Source organism: Epinephelus fuscoguttatus, linkage group LG6 (assembly GCF_011397635.1).
Source record: "Epinephelus fuscoguttatus linkage group LG6, E.fuscoguttatus.final_Chr_v1".
Classification (NCBI taxonomy): Eukaryota; Metazoa; Chordata; class Actinopteri; order Perciformes; family Serranidae; genus Epinephelus; species Epinephelus fuscoguttatus.
Genome location: NC_064757.1, coordinates 4,746,992 through 4,760,871, shown reverse-complemented (window position 1 = coordinate 4,760,871; position 13,880 = coordinate 4,746,992). Strand labels below are relative to the sequence as shown.

The 13,880-nt window shown below is 40.2% G+C and overlaps 1 protein-coding gene across 2 annotated transcripts in view; it reads left to right on the top strand.

The window, feature by feature from the left end:
- The window catches only part of nr6a1a (nuclear receptor subfamily 6, group A, member 1a), a 140,012-nt gene that overhangs the window by 93,212 nt on the left and 32,920 nt on the right, over positions 1-13,880 (top strand). Inside the window, exon 1 of one of the 2 annotated variants that reach the window (XM_049578802.1) lies at positions 9,071-9,219. The exons of the other annotated variant lie outside the window; for it this stretch is intronic. Within the exon in view, the coding sequence (XP_049434759.1) occupies positions 9,204-9,219 (16 nt within the window). The 5' untranslated portion in view covers positions 9,071-9,203. Of the gene's footprint in view, positions 1-9,070; positions 9,220-13,880 lie in introns of those variants that run through there. 2 annotated transcript variants of the gene reach the window in all.

Here is a 13,880-nt window from a genome sequence, read left to right as displayed (position 1 = left end):
CCTTCAGCGTCACTTACAATGCATCAAGGCTCTCTTTAACATCTGTATGTGACACCAGGCCATTTCAACTGCCGTAGTATGAAGAGCAAGAGAGTCTTAAGTAGGGTGCACAGAAAGGTACGTGGATGGGTCAAACAAACACAGGACTTTGACCCTGGAGGCCGCAGTTCATGTCCTGTACAATAAGACTCAGAATGTGGTTTATTGCTCAGTAGGTTTTTGCATACAAGGAATTTGCTTTGGTGTAAATGAAAACAAGAATGGCCAAAATCAAGAACTGTTGTTAGAGAATAGATTATTTTTATATCAACAGTGAGCTATCTTCTTATTTTGAACTAAGACTGTATGCATTCAACAGGCAGAAACTCAGTAAGTTTACATGACATTAGAGGAAATCAATTATTTGTGTTAGTCCGGACTTAAAATACACGTAGACATGTTAGCTGGACTGAAATCGTAATAAATTGAATTTCTCAAAGTGGGACTAACACACCCAAATAATGTGATAGGTACTCAAATTACCTCTACATGTATACAGTGAATCGGACACAAACTCAAGTTTCTGTCCCAGGCTTTGACCTGGAAGTCAAATCTTAAATGTGTAACAGAAGAAGAAGCTGGTAAAAACATGGCAAAACCTACATCCATGGATGGACAAGGAGACACAGTTCATGCTGTGTCAGCTGAAGAGTTAAATATTTAACAAAATGTATGGACAAATGTACAGAGCTGTAAAGTTGTCCACCATGTTACCAGTTTGCCACTAACTGTAGCTAACTTGTTTGTTGATTGTTTGGTCTGTGGCGTAATAAGTCAACCGGAAAAAGGTTCAGTACTAACAAGCTGAAAGTGGGCATATCGCGACCTATCGTAGTGGAGTCTGACATACTATGGGCAATAAATCGAGTCCCATCCCGTGCTTTTATACTGTGACAAGGACAGTGGGCCAATTGGATGGCCTATTTAAGCTATAACTGTAGCTCCACTTAACTGAGCATATAAAAGTACTGACTGTATATTTCCTGTGAACTCTGAAGTTTATTTTTTAAAGGGCACAATGCATGTAATGAGCAGAGTTGGGAGTGAGAAAGTGTTTTCGTAGATACCAGTTATAGTGAGAGATACTGCACAATTGGTTTGGCGTTCTTTGTCAGGTGTTTGAATGTCTGTCTGTCTGTCTACAGAATTCATCAACACGATAGCATCACAGCCATGCAAGATGTAGTCACGAAACTTAATAGGTGTGTAGTTGAGATCGCAATGAATGCTGAGTTCAAATATGGGTGTGGATCAAGCAAGGGGTCCGGAAGTACGAGGGTAAGAAGTAGAGGAGAGGCCACTGGCCCCTCATTTTACGCCCCTGGCTCACATTCGTTTTAAGTCGCGGATCGCTGTAGCCCAGTTTAAATGAGTCATTCCCATCCACTTATCCATCATTATCTTTGACATATTGAAATAATGAGGCATTGCTCACCTTTTTCACCAAACTCATTTCACTCATGTCTTGTGTTCCATTTTACCATTCGGACATATTTGGTGCTGTGGCTTGTGTAATCCCTTCACAAAGTGATCTCTAGTTTTGTCTTTCTGTTTGGTGCGTAGGTACAAATCTAATTGCATGTAACTCATACCCATTACAATGAGTAAAACATCTTCCTTAGAAAACCATGCACTTCATGTGGTTGAATTTAGCAGTAATAAAAATCCAAATGTTTCGGCAGAGGAAGGAATTTATGAGGAGCCTTCTTTTCTGTGTGTTTCTCCACCTATTTTCTCTCGAAAGGACTTTGAATTATAAACAACTTTTCTGTTAAAAGAAATTCTTGAAGGTGGTCTCACTGGCCTTCAGGCAAGGTGAGGCAACTCACTCAAGTTTTAGCCCACAAGCCAACACCCCAAAGCTCTGGAAGAAAAAAGAAGGTAGGAACCTGAATTAACTCCTATCTAAATTTTATTAAAAGTTTAATGTGGGATTCACATCTCTTTCTGGTTCTGCTATATACAGTACCTGAGAGGCAGCTGGACTTACAGTGTGTTTTTATCTGCAGAGAGGTGGGAAAGGTCTGAAGGTGCTTTAGAAACACTTGTGGTCCTTTTTTCAAACAATGAAATGCTGACTTTTTTATATTGATACTCAAGGAAATATACGCTGTTACTTGTTTGGGAAATCAGAATGTATGTATTTATATTTGGAGTAAAACAGGAGCAGTGTGGCCTTCTTCCATTTTTCTTGAAGCTCTTTGTTTGAAGAGTGGAGAGGTTTGGCCTATGTGACAGTGTGCAGAGGGGGGAGGGGAGCTCAAACAAAAGAAATGCCCTTTGTTACTCTAATGTTTAGGGAAATGCAGAAAAAAAGCCACAAAACAGCTCATTCGAGCTGGCATTGACTCAAATTAGCATTTTAGCTAACAACTCGGGCTTGTAAAAGGGGACTTTGTTGCATGTTTGTCAGGAGTAGGAAAGTCAGGAACACAAGAACAAACATACTTTATCAGGAATGCTCAGGCTGCCTCATGCTAATTTAAGATACACTTTTCATGTCTGAGAGATACAACAACATGCTTTTAGGAGTTTAAGTCTTAATGTCATTGTCAAATGAACAAAATTCTGCAGAGTTTTACAATTAATCTGATATGGTTTCTTTCTGTTTAAATCTCATTGGTGTGCAGACAGAGGGCTGAGTGTAGATTAGAGCCTGACCAGTGCTGGATCTTAAGGTCAATACGGTGTCTTTAAAAAATCCCATATCAAAGTATCAGCTAATATCCTTTTTTTTTGTTTGTTTTGTTTTTTAAACATAAACATATACATATGTTTTTAAAAACTCTCAAAAAAATGGGACAAAGTGGAATAATTCATGGTTAAGAAATTCACTTCTCAGTGCTTTCTGGTGGACAAACACTTTATAAAGCCCCCTTTACACTGCCTGCTCAGAGCAGGAACGTCAAGCTGTTATGCCGCCTCACCGTGCTGTATGTAAGGTATGATCAGGGAATGGGGGGACAAAGGGGTCTAGCCTCTGAGGCGAGAACGGAGGTAGTAACTGAGCCAAAACGACTTCTCTTCACTGCAGGTAGTCTGCAGGACAACATCATGGGTGGCACGGGTGTGATGCTTTGACATCATATTATATGTGTGACCTGCTGTGGCAGATCTAAAAAGTAGCTGTTAGTGCGAAGTGCCTAACTCAGAAGAAGAACGGAGACTAAAAAAGTCCACAAATTTTGAAAACAAGGAGGAGTTCCTTACCCTACGAGCAAAGGGACGAGATCAGCCGCCATATAACAGGGAAGGTAATTGATTGTTATTTCTATGTTATGCCATTGTTATTGTTCAACAACATTGGATTGTGTTGTTAATGTGCTAACTGGCTAACTAGCATCAAGATGGTATTCCAATTCCCTTTTTGAATGATGATTATGGACCACTGCCATCTGCTGGTGTGGAGAGTTATTATGTCTCTCGAATGTTGGTTTGGGGTGTGTGGGTGTGTGTGTGTGTGTGTGGTATATACACATATTTTTCATATCTGTATTGGTATTTCTGCAATTTCTGATTTTTCTGCCAACATAGAGCTAAAATATGTACCATGCCACTTAGGACTGATTAAGTTTTCAGCTCAAGACCCAAAAGAGAAATTTGCCATCTCTCTGGAATCCAAATTTACAAAAACACACCATGAATTGCCTTGACATCTATATGTATAAACTACTCAGAAAGACCACAACAAACCATGAATTAAAATGTATATATTATCATTAAAAAAAAATCACCACTCTCACTTGTCACCACCACATTAATGTTAGTCTCACACAAACACACACACACACACACACACACACACACACACACACACACACACACACATACACATACACATAATTTGATACATGACACTCTTCCTGCATGGAAACTGACATACATAAACCCTTAACTAAAACAAATGTATCACACACATTACTGACTAACACTGCCAAAACACTGTTGAATAAATTCAGTTCTGAGAATGCTTTGCTTGGAAATGTCTGTCCAATGTGTTAATGGTAAAGCTCTCATTACTGAGCACCTCTGCACATAAAACACACTGAGGCCTCTGCAGTTCGACTGGCTGTGCTGAAGCCAACATTTATAAACTCTTCCTATGTATTTTTGTTTCGACATCATGCACACAGTCAACAGTGGGGGAATCACTGTCAGTGACTCTGCAGTAGTCACAGATAGTTATTAGCTATGACTCTGATTGGCATTGATAGAAACACAACACCTGTATGGACATGCTAATTTTAGCCCCTTATCTGGTGAGATGGAATGATGTGCCACCACAAAATACATCCAGTCTCCATCCAAGCAGCACTCAAACATCATTCCAAATTAGTCTGCAGTTGAAAAAGAGACTGAATAAGTAAGAGATACATAGAAAAAGGTAACCACAGTCAAGTTTTCACATGCTGCTTTCTACTGTTTACTAACCTGTTTTTTTAGCCCATCAGTGATATCTAATATGACACATTAAAAAAATGAAAAGTACACACACACACACAGAGAAAGGCATACTCATCTGCTGCAGAGCCGTGTACACAGCTCTGGTCTACTGGTAATGGGGAAGGAGTCTATCGCCTGTTTATAGCGGGTTTGCCTGTGTTTAAAAAACTTGAGTGCACAAAGTTTGGTGGAAAAGGGGTATATTTGGCAGGCCTTTTGACAGCAACAGCGACTTTCTAAAGTTAGATCATTGTGTGTAATGTTCTAGATATATGGATTTTTAAATGGCTTAAATTTTGGTATCTCACCAACATTTGTGGTGTCAGATTTTAATTAGATTTTAAATTTAAAACACATTCAAGAACTGTTTTTGTGTCAACTTACACTTTTTCTGTTGTCATGAAATTGGAGCAATTGACTACGATCTAATTTAAAATTAGAATATCACCTTTTGCCTAATTTTGCAAATATAAACTCACCAAAGGCCCACGAGTCAAGAGAACACCTAAGGTCATCTTGTACCTATAAAACAAATTCTGTGTAAAGTTATTGCTTATGTATAAACATATTGTCAATAATGGACATCAGCTAAAATCAAGTATGCTTTTTATTCAACAGAAAATGATTTTACAAACATTCCAGTTTAGAGAGCCTGTCCAATATGAATTAGCAGAAGTGGTATTAGCATTGTGAGTGTCTTATGGGTGTGCCAGCACTACATCCTACATGTCCTGATGAGTGGCCCCCAGCCTCGGGCCCAGTCTCCGGACACGCCTCCCGTCACATGACAGTGGATAACCAGCAGAGGCTCCATTTGACTTCAAGGTTAAAGGCAACATGGCTGATTATTCTGTTCATCTTCGCCACATGGTAGGAAAGGTGTTAAGGTCAAGGGTGACATATGCCACCCTCTCCCGACCCCCCCACGTCACTTGGGTTTGACTTCCTACTAGTATTGACAAGCACTACTATGTTACTCAGACTGAAAATATGTCAACAAAGCCTGATCCTCAATTTGTTGGTATTAGAAAAACAATATTATTTAAACCAAATATATTTGTATTCAAATAAAGAAAATTGTATACAGATATATTTGGTTTAAATAATATTGTTTTTCTAATACCAACAAATTGAGGATCAGGCTTTGTTGACATATTTTCAGTTCTCACAATAACCCTAAAAAGTTTCTTTGTTGACCAGGAATGTAATGGTAAACAAGAAGCTGGCTAAACTTTGAGAATTTTGGTCATTAAGATCTGTGTCAATTTGAAGAACTTCTTTGAAAATCTGTATGTATAAACTGGGTTTAGGTCAGATTACTCTCCCATAGTCCCCAGTAATTAACTCTTAGTAAACCTTAAATAATATTAATGCTTAAATCTACATGTAAACTCATATCCAATTATAGCACTTTGACCAGGTCCTTCCTACAAGCCCTGCCTTTGACATAGTGACATATGGCAGCAGACTCTTATGGTATTAGTGTAAAGTAACCCGGGAGACGGCGAGACTGCCTTTGATCACACCAACAGGTTACACGTGTCCTCATATTTCTGCCTGCTTACCAACTTGTCTGGCGTGACAGGTCGCCTGCTTCTGTGAATCATCCCGAGCCCAGTGGCACGCCTCTGTTCTCTCTCTCTGCCTGTATACATTCACATGCTATCTCTTTGTGTTGCATTTGAATGTGAAAAGCTTCTTATATGTGACTTAATGTAGTCGGGTCATTAGCATTGTAAGGGGGTGGGGGGTTGCTGCCACTGCTGTGAGAGTGAAGAAGTGGTATTAGTAGGGTGGAGCTGTGGAGGGGGCGGGCTGGAACACTGGTTGGATGACCAAGACATGCTGGTCCACTGCAGTGTGAGGTGGGGATCAGGTAGAGAAGAGGTTGCTGGGTAAACAGAGCATCAGGTTGGGCAGTAGAGTTTAGGGTGTGGCACACTGGTAAAACCCTGGATGCTTCTCACTATGGCCCCCTAACCAGGCCACTGGAGGGGATGAAGGAAGGGAATCCATTGGATGGTAAGATACTGTATCTCCGGAGCTCTCACAGGATAAAGACTGGTTATCATGACACCAAGATATGGGCAGAGTCATGTCAGAAATGTGAAATTAAGCTTTCATACAAAGTGGATTTTAATCGGAAGGCCATTCAAGTCAAAGGTGCAAGTAAGAGACTGGAGAGGGATTTCTAGAATCTGTAAGGGCTGACTTTTTTTTTCCAATAGTATTGGCGATGTGATACCCGAATACTTTTTTTGTTACCCTACTTAGGGCAAGATAAACAGTATTGGAAAGAAAAAACAAATTAAACAGATTCACAATAACTTTGTCTCAAATAGACAAAGTCTTGATTGAACAAATCACAGAAAAAGTCAGCTGGAGTATGACTTTAACCAGACATTTAATGCTTGCGCTCAGTCCTTGACAGGTTTCCGTGCCAAAGACACATTTTGGTTAGTACCAAAAAAGTACTGGGATTCAAGAAACAGCCTTAGTTACTATAAAATGCAGAAGTTCCTGCGTCACTCAGAATTACTTTGAACATTATTTATTTATTGTTTATAGTCATATTAAAACTGATGTGGTGTTGGATTGAGTAAATGTATCTGTTGCCTTTAATCATCAATTATTCTCATTATTGGGTAGACTGTTTTCTCAAATGCACTTTAAGGAGTACTTCACAAAATGATAAATGAATGAATGATGAAAATGATAAATCAATGAGTCGTACTATATTACCTTGAATTTGTGAAGAGAGCTGCATTTTTCTTGTATGTCGACCAAAAACAGTAATTATATTGATTAATTGGAGACCACGGTAAACAACAACAAAACAATATCAAAACATGCATTTACAGACTTACACAACTCATGCTGTTAAATCCAAGCTTCATTCATCCAGTTGTATGTTCAGTGCTCCCCAAACATGCGTTTTTACAAAAAACTTTAGTACCAGAGTGTTATGTCCAACAGGTTAGTAAACAGTAGAAAGGAACATGGAGGCCTGTGAAAACTTTATGGTGGTTACTTCTCCTCATATATTTGCAGACTAACTTGGATCAGTGTTTCGAGTGCTGCTTGGACGGGGACAGGCGGTATTTTATGGTAGCGTATCATTGCATCCCGCCAGTTAGGGGCTAAAATTAGCATGTTCACCCAGGTGTTGTATTTACATTATTGCCAATCGGAACTGAAGCCAATAAATACCTGAAACTAGTTCAGGGTCATTTGATCAGGGTGTGAATGCCGATTGTAACCTTTCCCAGTACATGAAAAAGCCAGATGTTAGCGGGTTAATGGGTTTTTGTGCAGTGGAAAAGGGTATTAACTTTTGCCTTTAGTTCAGTTTCAAATCCTAAGGTTTTAATGAAAATGCATGTGTTTGGGAGGGACTTAGCATATACCTGGTTAATGTGAGTTGGATTATACTGCACGAGTCGTGTAAGAGTTTGTAGACAGATGTTGTGATATAATTATGCCGTCACACAGTCCACAATCAATCAGTCAGTAATGTTTAGCATCTCCGTTAACGTATGCAAGAAAAGTTTTCTCACGGTAACACAGCATTACTAACTGATTTACATATGGTCATTTTTGGGTGAAGTGTTCCTTTAAAGGGATGTCTTGATGATCGTGGTTCATTCTTTTTGACAAAAAGTAGAAAAAGAAAAGCTATAGGTAATAAACAGAGAACAGCAGTAAATTCATCTTCACATTATTTATTAGACATTTTAGATGTAGCTGAAACATTTGTAGTAGGGACACAACATGTGGGGACAGAAGGGGGCAACATGCAATGAAAGTCCCAGGGACATTGCAGTTCTATGGTATGCCACTTAAACTACTCTGACACCAGCATTTCCAGTTAATTATTAGAAGATCCACTTAATGACTGAACATCAAATAATTTTGGCGCTATTATGAAATAAATAAAACAAATCTATATCGTGTACCAAATCATTTACAGTCTAAATCCATGAAACATCAGTGTGATTAACAGAATAAAAGGAGCACATGTTTCACACAGGTTTAGCTGGAAATATCTGTCTTCCAAATTTGAATTTGAATGCAGTGTCAGTCCCATATGGAGGAATGTGTAGAGGAGGAAAAAGATTCACCTCTTGGTCTCCATCTTATCGGCCCTCAGCTCCTTTTGCTTTTCACTATGCTCAGTTTGTAGCTAGGCAAGCTGTGAAACTTAAGACAACTTTACCCTTCTCCCTTGATGTGCTAAGGGCTTCAATTAGTTAATGTCTGTGTGTTTTGTCAGCTTGAACCTGTGTTTATGCTTGGACATGCACTTTGGTCCTCATCAGAAGTGCCAGAGGCATGGTTGAGGGGAGGGGAGGCTAATTTGGGTGAGGGCAGGGAGGGAGGAGGGGGTGGTGGGGAGTAGTATTGTTGAGCAGCAACGAAAATGGGACTATCAGTTCCACTCAGATAACTCCTAGCTGTCATTGGACCTCAAGCCAAGCCATGACCCCGGGGCTTGAACTCTGTGGTCATGTGACCAGGCAGTAAGTGACCAGTGGTGTTGCTTGGCTCTGACTGTGGTCAGTGTGGGGCAGGCTGTCGAAGAAAGAGGTCGCTGGGAGAGAGAACAGAGAGAGAGAGAGGCAGAGAAAGAAAAGAGAGTCATGAGGCAACCAGGCCCAGTGGCTTTTTTTTAGCCAGGTCCATGCTTGAATGGGGTCCAGACAGACTGGGAGAAGCATGAAATGGATACATGGGAAGGTAAGAGAGGCCAGTAGGGAAGACTTTCTTTTAATGAGCCGTACTTAAACTCATCATAATTGTGTGTGAATTGGAGAAAGGAGTTGTTTGTGATAAGCCAGAGACTGCATTATATCTGCATTCTGTTAACTAAATATGTCCTTTTGGGAAGGCTAATTTAATTTTTCTTTGCATGTGTGTTTGATCAAACACACAAGGTATCAAACACACATGCAATTCAGCTTCACAGCCAGCTTGAGCATGATATTTATGCATTATAGTGCCTTTGAATTACTATTAATGAATTTACTAAACACATTTTTAAAAATCCCCAATAAGTTTCTGTATATACTGCTCTCAAGATCCTCTTTGCAGTTTGATTAAATCAATTCTGAATTGCTTTCTGATTTATGCTACATTTGATAGGATTAGCCCTTTATGCCTGGAGTTGTTGGTGATTTTCAGGCCAGGCTAATGAGCTGAGCTTGGCACACTGTTCCTTGTGATCGATGCTTTCAAGTGCTTTGTTTATGTGCATGTTATGACGCATCTCAGTACGGAGGTGCTTTGCACAGTGTGCCTCCATATGTATTGATCTTTGGTAGGCTATGTGGTTTTGTACAGTGCTGATATGATGGAGGATCAATCTGCTGGCCAGCCACCACTAGCCCTAAGCTGAGAGTACTTTCCCATTTTGCTATGTTTGGCCCCTTTCTTTGCTTCATTCCTGTTTTTAACCATGGCATAGTTTCGCACAAAGAGCACTTTTTCAGATGCGTGACTGTTAAGTGGGCGATATATCCTTGAACTTTTGTTGGCGACGCTCTCCCCAAATCGCTTTTATAGGTCGTCCTTCTTTTGTCGCTTCATTTGACCGTTTTATGTGAATTATCTTAAGTGTTAGAATAAAATAACCTTCCTTTGGCAGTTTTCACACTACATCCCACCCCAAGCACCCACCAAACTACTACCCCCTTCCCTTGTATTGCAGGAATTTGGAATGTGATCCTCACTCTTTAAGTCCACATGGCAAAGCAAAGTGTCCTGGACTGCTCATCACTGCTGCATGTCCTTTGATATGCGCTTATCTCACCATTTATTTATTCATTTTGATCGTACAGTTCACTCAAATCCTTTTTGTCTTAACTTTGGAATCCTCGACACATAATTACCGCTCAGGGAGTCAAAACAACAATAAAATAATTTCTCATTTGATATTTTCCTTCAAGGACTTCAGTGTAGCATGTGGAGGAACCCTGTTACTGTATTCACCCCTCCCCCTCATGTTAATCCCTCAGCCAGCAGCCATGTTGGTTATTCTCCAGCTGAGGGAGGGTTAACTCCACACTTCTACTGCTCACTGCTTCACATTCATCCTGCAGGAAGCCCTTCTGTTCTCACATTGTTCTGTACTTCGGCAAGGATATTTTCAGATGGAAAAGAGGAAAGAAAGCATGAGAGTTAGACAGAGAGAGAGAGGGAGTGTGAGAGGTTGTTTATGTGGATGTAGATGCAGGGGACAGAAGCTGTGGGAAGATCAATAGTAACAGTGGGGGAGGTCAGAGACTCTTGTGACTATGTAATGCTCTTCTATAAATAGCCAATGAGAGAGGGAACTCCTTCTAGCCACTCACACTCTTTTTTCCTGATTTCACTGAAACATATCCATCTCCCTGGCCAAAGCCTTGTTAAACCACACACACACACACACAAGTCCATCATGACACAGATCTTTGTCTTTGAAGGGTGTGTTATTTCAACTGCCCTTCCCCCAGCACACACACTGAATTGAACTTACCATCACAAATTTTTCCTCTTGCTTTTTTTTTTTTAAATACACCTTTGCCTTGGATGATCTGCTGAAGCACACCTTTTAATTGTGGACACGTTACAGTATTTTGGTCAGTCCTGCATGGAAAATATCAGTGGGAGTTTATCCCCTCTGCAGTCGCTCTGCAGTCTGTGGGAAGCCCCCCTCCCTGTTAATGAATTGGAGACTCAACATTCATTAACAGCACTGTTATACGAGTGTGTATCAAAAAGCCTGGCCTGTAAAATTCACCACATGGTTCATATCAGCATGTGCTGAATGACATTAAAATTGAGCTCAGGGCCAAAATCAGTTTCTTCTGTCCTTTTAAGCAGTAATTTCATGTTTGACAAATGAAAGGAAAGAAGGAAGAGGGCACAGGCCTGGAACAGTGATGGCTAACGTGTCATTTCTGCACTTTCTCCTTTTTCTTTGTTAGGACAAAAAAGAGTATCTTATGGAACGAAATAAATGAAAGTAACATACAAACTTTCAAGTCATGTGTGTTAAAATGGTTCAACACACCAAACTATTGAGTTAATGCAGTACTATGCAGTGTTATTTATTAAGACAGATGTAAATGAGCTGACCTCAGTCATAAAAAAAAAAAAACAAAACTTTCACAACAATGATTTAATGCCTGTTTTTGGGAGGGAAACCACAACAACAAAAACGTTTTTTTAAAAAGCAATATTTTGGTCAATACCTGTTATGGTTCACTTGAGAAATACTAACACCCATTGGTATTATGGTTTGGGACTGGGATTTAAAGCCAAAAACAGTAAGAATAGATAAATAAAAAATAGATAAATAAACACTGAAATGAGTAACTCAAGTGCACATCAATCTAATTGTATTAATGTAAGAATACTCTTCACCATAGTTCTCCACATGCAGCTATAAACTCCTATTTGGAATAAGACAACATGTAAATTATATTTTCAGATGCAAACCAAGCTGAGACAGTGAGGAACTACATCGAGGCCTTTTCCCACATTATTCAACAATGTAGCATCACATGTGGCTCCTATTAGCATAACATTGTGGCCTATCTTTGGTGTGGTATTACTCAATGCTAATGATTTAGCCTGGGTGTATACTATCAAGACAGCAATGTCAACAGGTCGCCATTGTCTCATGGGTGAGCCCAATCTGCAACTCCATGCACGTATCTTGTAAGATTAGCATCACAGTGTGGGCTGCCAGGAATGCTGGGTCTGAGTCATGGAGGGTCTTCAAATGCTTTTAACCTCTATGAATGTGTTAGATGTGTGTCCATGTACATACCAGTCATAGTCTGGTAATCTCCTTCACCCCGAGGTAGGATAGATAAGTTTCAGAGGTGAAGAAGAGATATGAGGAGGGGGGAAAACGTAAAGAGAAAAGGCTGGGAGGGAAGGAGGGATGGTGCCAGCAGCGGAAAAGTACAGAAGATTCCTCCAACCCCCGCTCCCTGTCTCAGCTTGGCATGATTGTGATGGAAAGCCTGAGACAAAACCTGAAGAGAAACCCCTTCAGTAACAGGCCTTGTTGCTCTGTCAGCCACTCAAAAGGCTGCTTTACACTATACATCAGCCTTTGTGTGTGCAGGATGAGGACAACAGGGAGATCTGGCCACGATACATCTTTGTTCTCAGCATGATGCAGCTCACAGAGGGTCACAGAGATGGTGAAACCTGGGCGCTGCTTAAACCTTCCTACAGAATAAAGAAGTCTTGAGACAGCAATTAAGTGATGTCAACCTTAAGAAATCATTCTAGCTCATTCATTCAAACCCTTTACCTCTGTGTTAAATGAAAAGCCTACCCCTTAAAGTTCAGCATTTCAAGTGATGCACATCTCACTCAGTCAGCTGGGTTACAGTGAACATTTGTTGTGACATATTGGAAGCAGTGGGAAACAAGAGCGCTGTTCATCTTTACCACTGACAGGGCTTAAAATGCTTGACTTGCATTTCCTGGTTCGTGTTAAAGTTTGGAATGAAACCCAGGCTGACCCCTGAGAAACAATGCAGCCTTTAATGGGCCTTAGGGTGTGGGGGTGTGTGTGTGTGCGCATCGGGGGTTTTTGCAACCGAGCTAGAGAGAGAACCAGAGGGTGGAGTTCAAGATGAAGCGCTGCTTTATAACTCTTTATTATCACTTCGGGGCAGTCTTAATTCATCTTTGTAATGTTTATGTTATTAATAGCCTTTATGTTAATAGAAAAGGGATCGCACCAAAATTGCAGTCTTACTTAAATGTGGCAAAATTTTTCAGCTGCATCCATCTCACCTCTAAATTTAGCAACATATCAAATTTAAAAAAATGTAAAATTCTTTTTGCTTACAGATGCAAACTGTGTATTACACATTTACAGTGCTAAAACATTTTTATGAAGTTAAAAAAAAGAAGGAATTGTCTCAATCCTATATTTCCCATAATGCAGCCAGTAACATCCTTTGTTAGCCCCTCTGTGCCTGGTAGTTGCCCACGTCTTTCAAACTCCACTCCCCCAGTTTGTAACGCAGGCTTTGTGTGCAAAAAATGTGAATTCTCTTTGCATAAGCTGAGACCTCAGAGGATGTCACCAGGCATGACATCATCACTCTCTGACTTAACAAAGGCCTTTAAGAGCCACAGAAAGCAAAATACACTTGTGTCCACGGGCTGAGTAGTACTCTTCATGACTAGTAGACTGACCTTCCTGTGGTAAAATCAGTGGAATTCCCCTTTAAAGCCTCTGCTTACTTCATTGGTTGAAGTAATGTCTGTTGTGCAGTCAAATGTAGGATATGGAAAAATTCCATGTTGGCTGAACTTGAAATGGCATAACATGACATGGATAGAGTTGGAATGATCACATAATCTACATCAGTGCTCTCATTTTCATC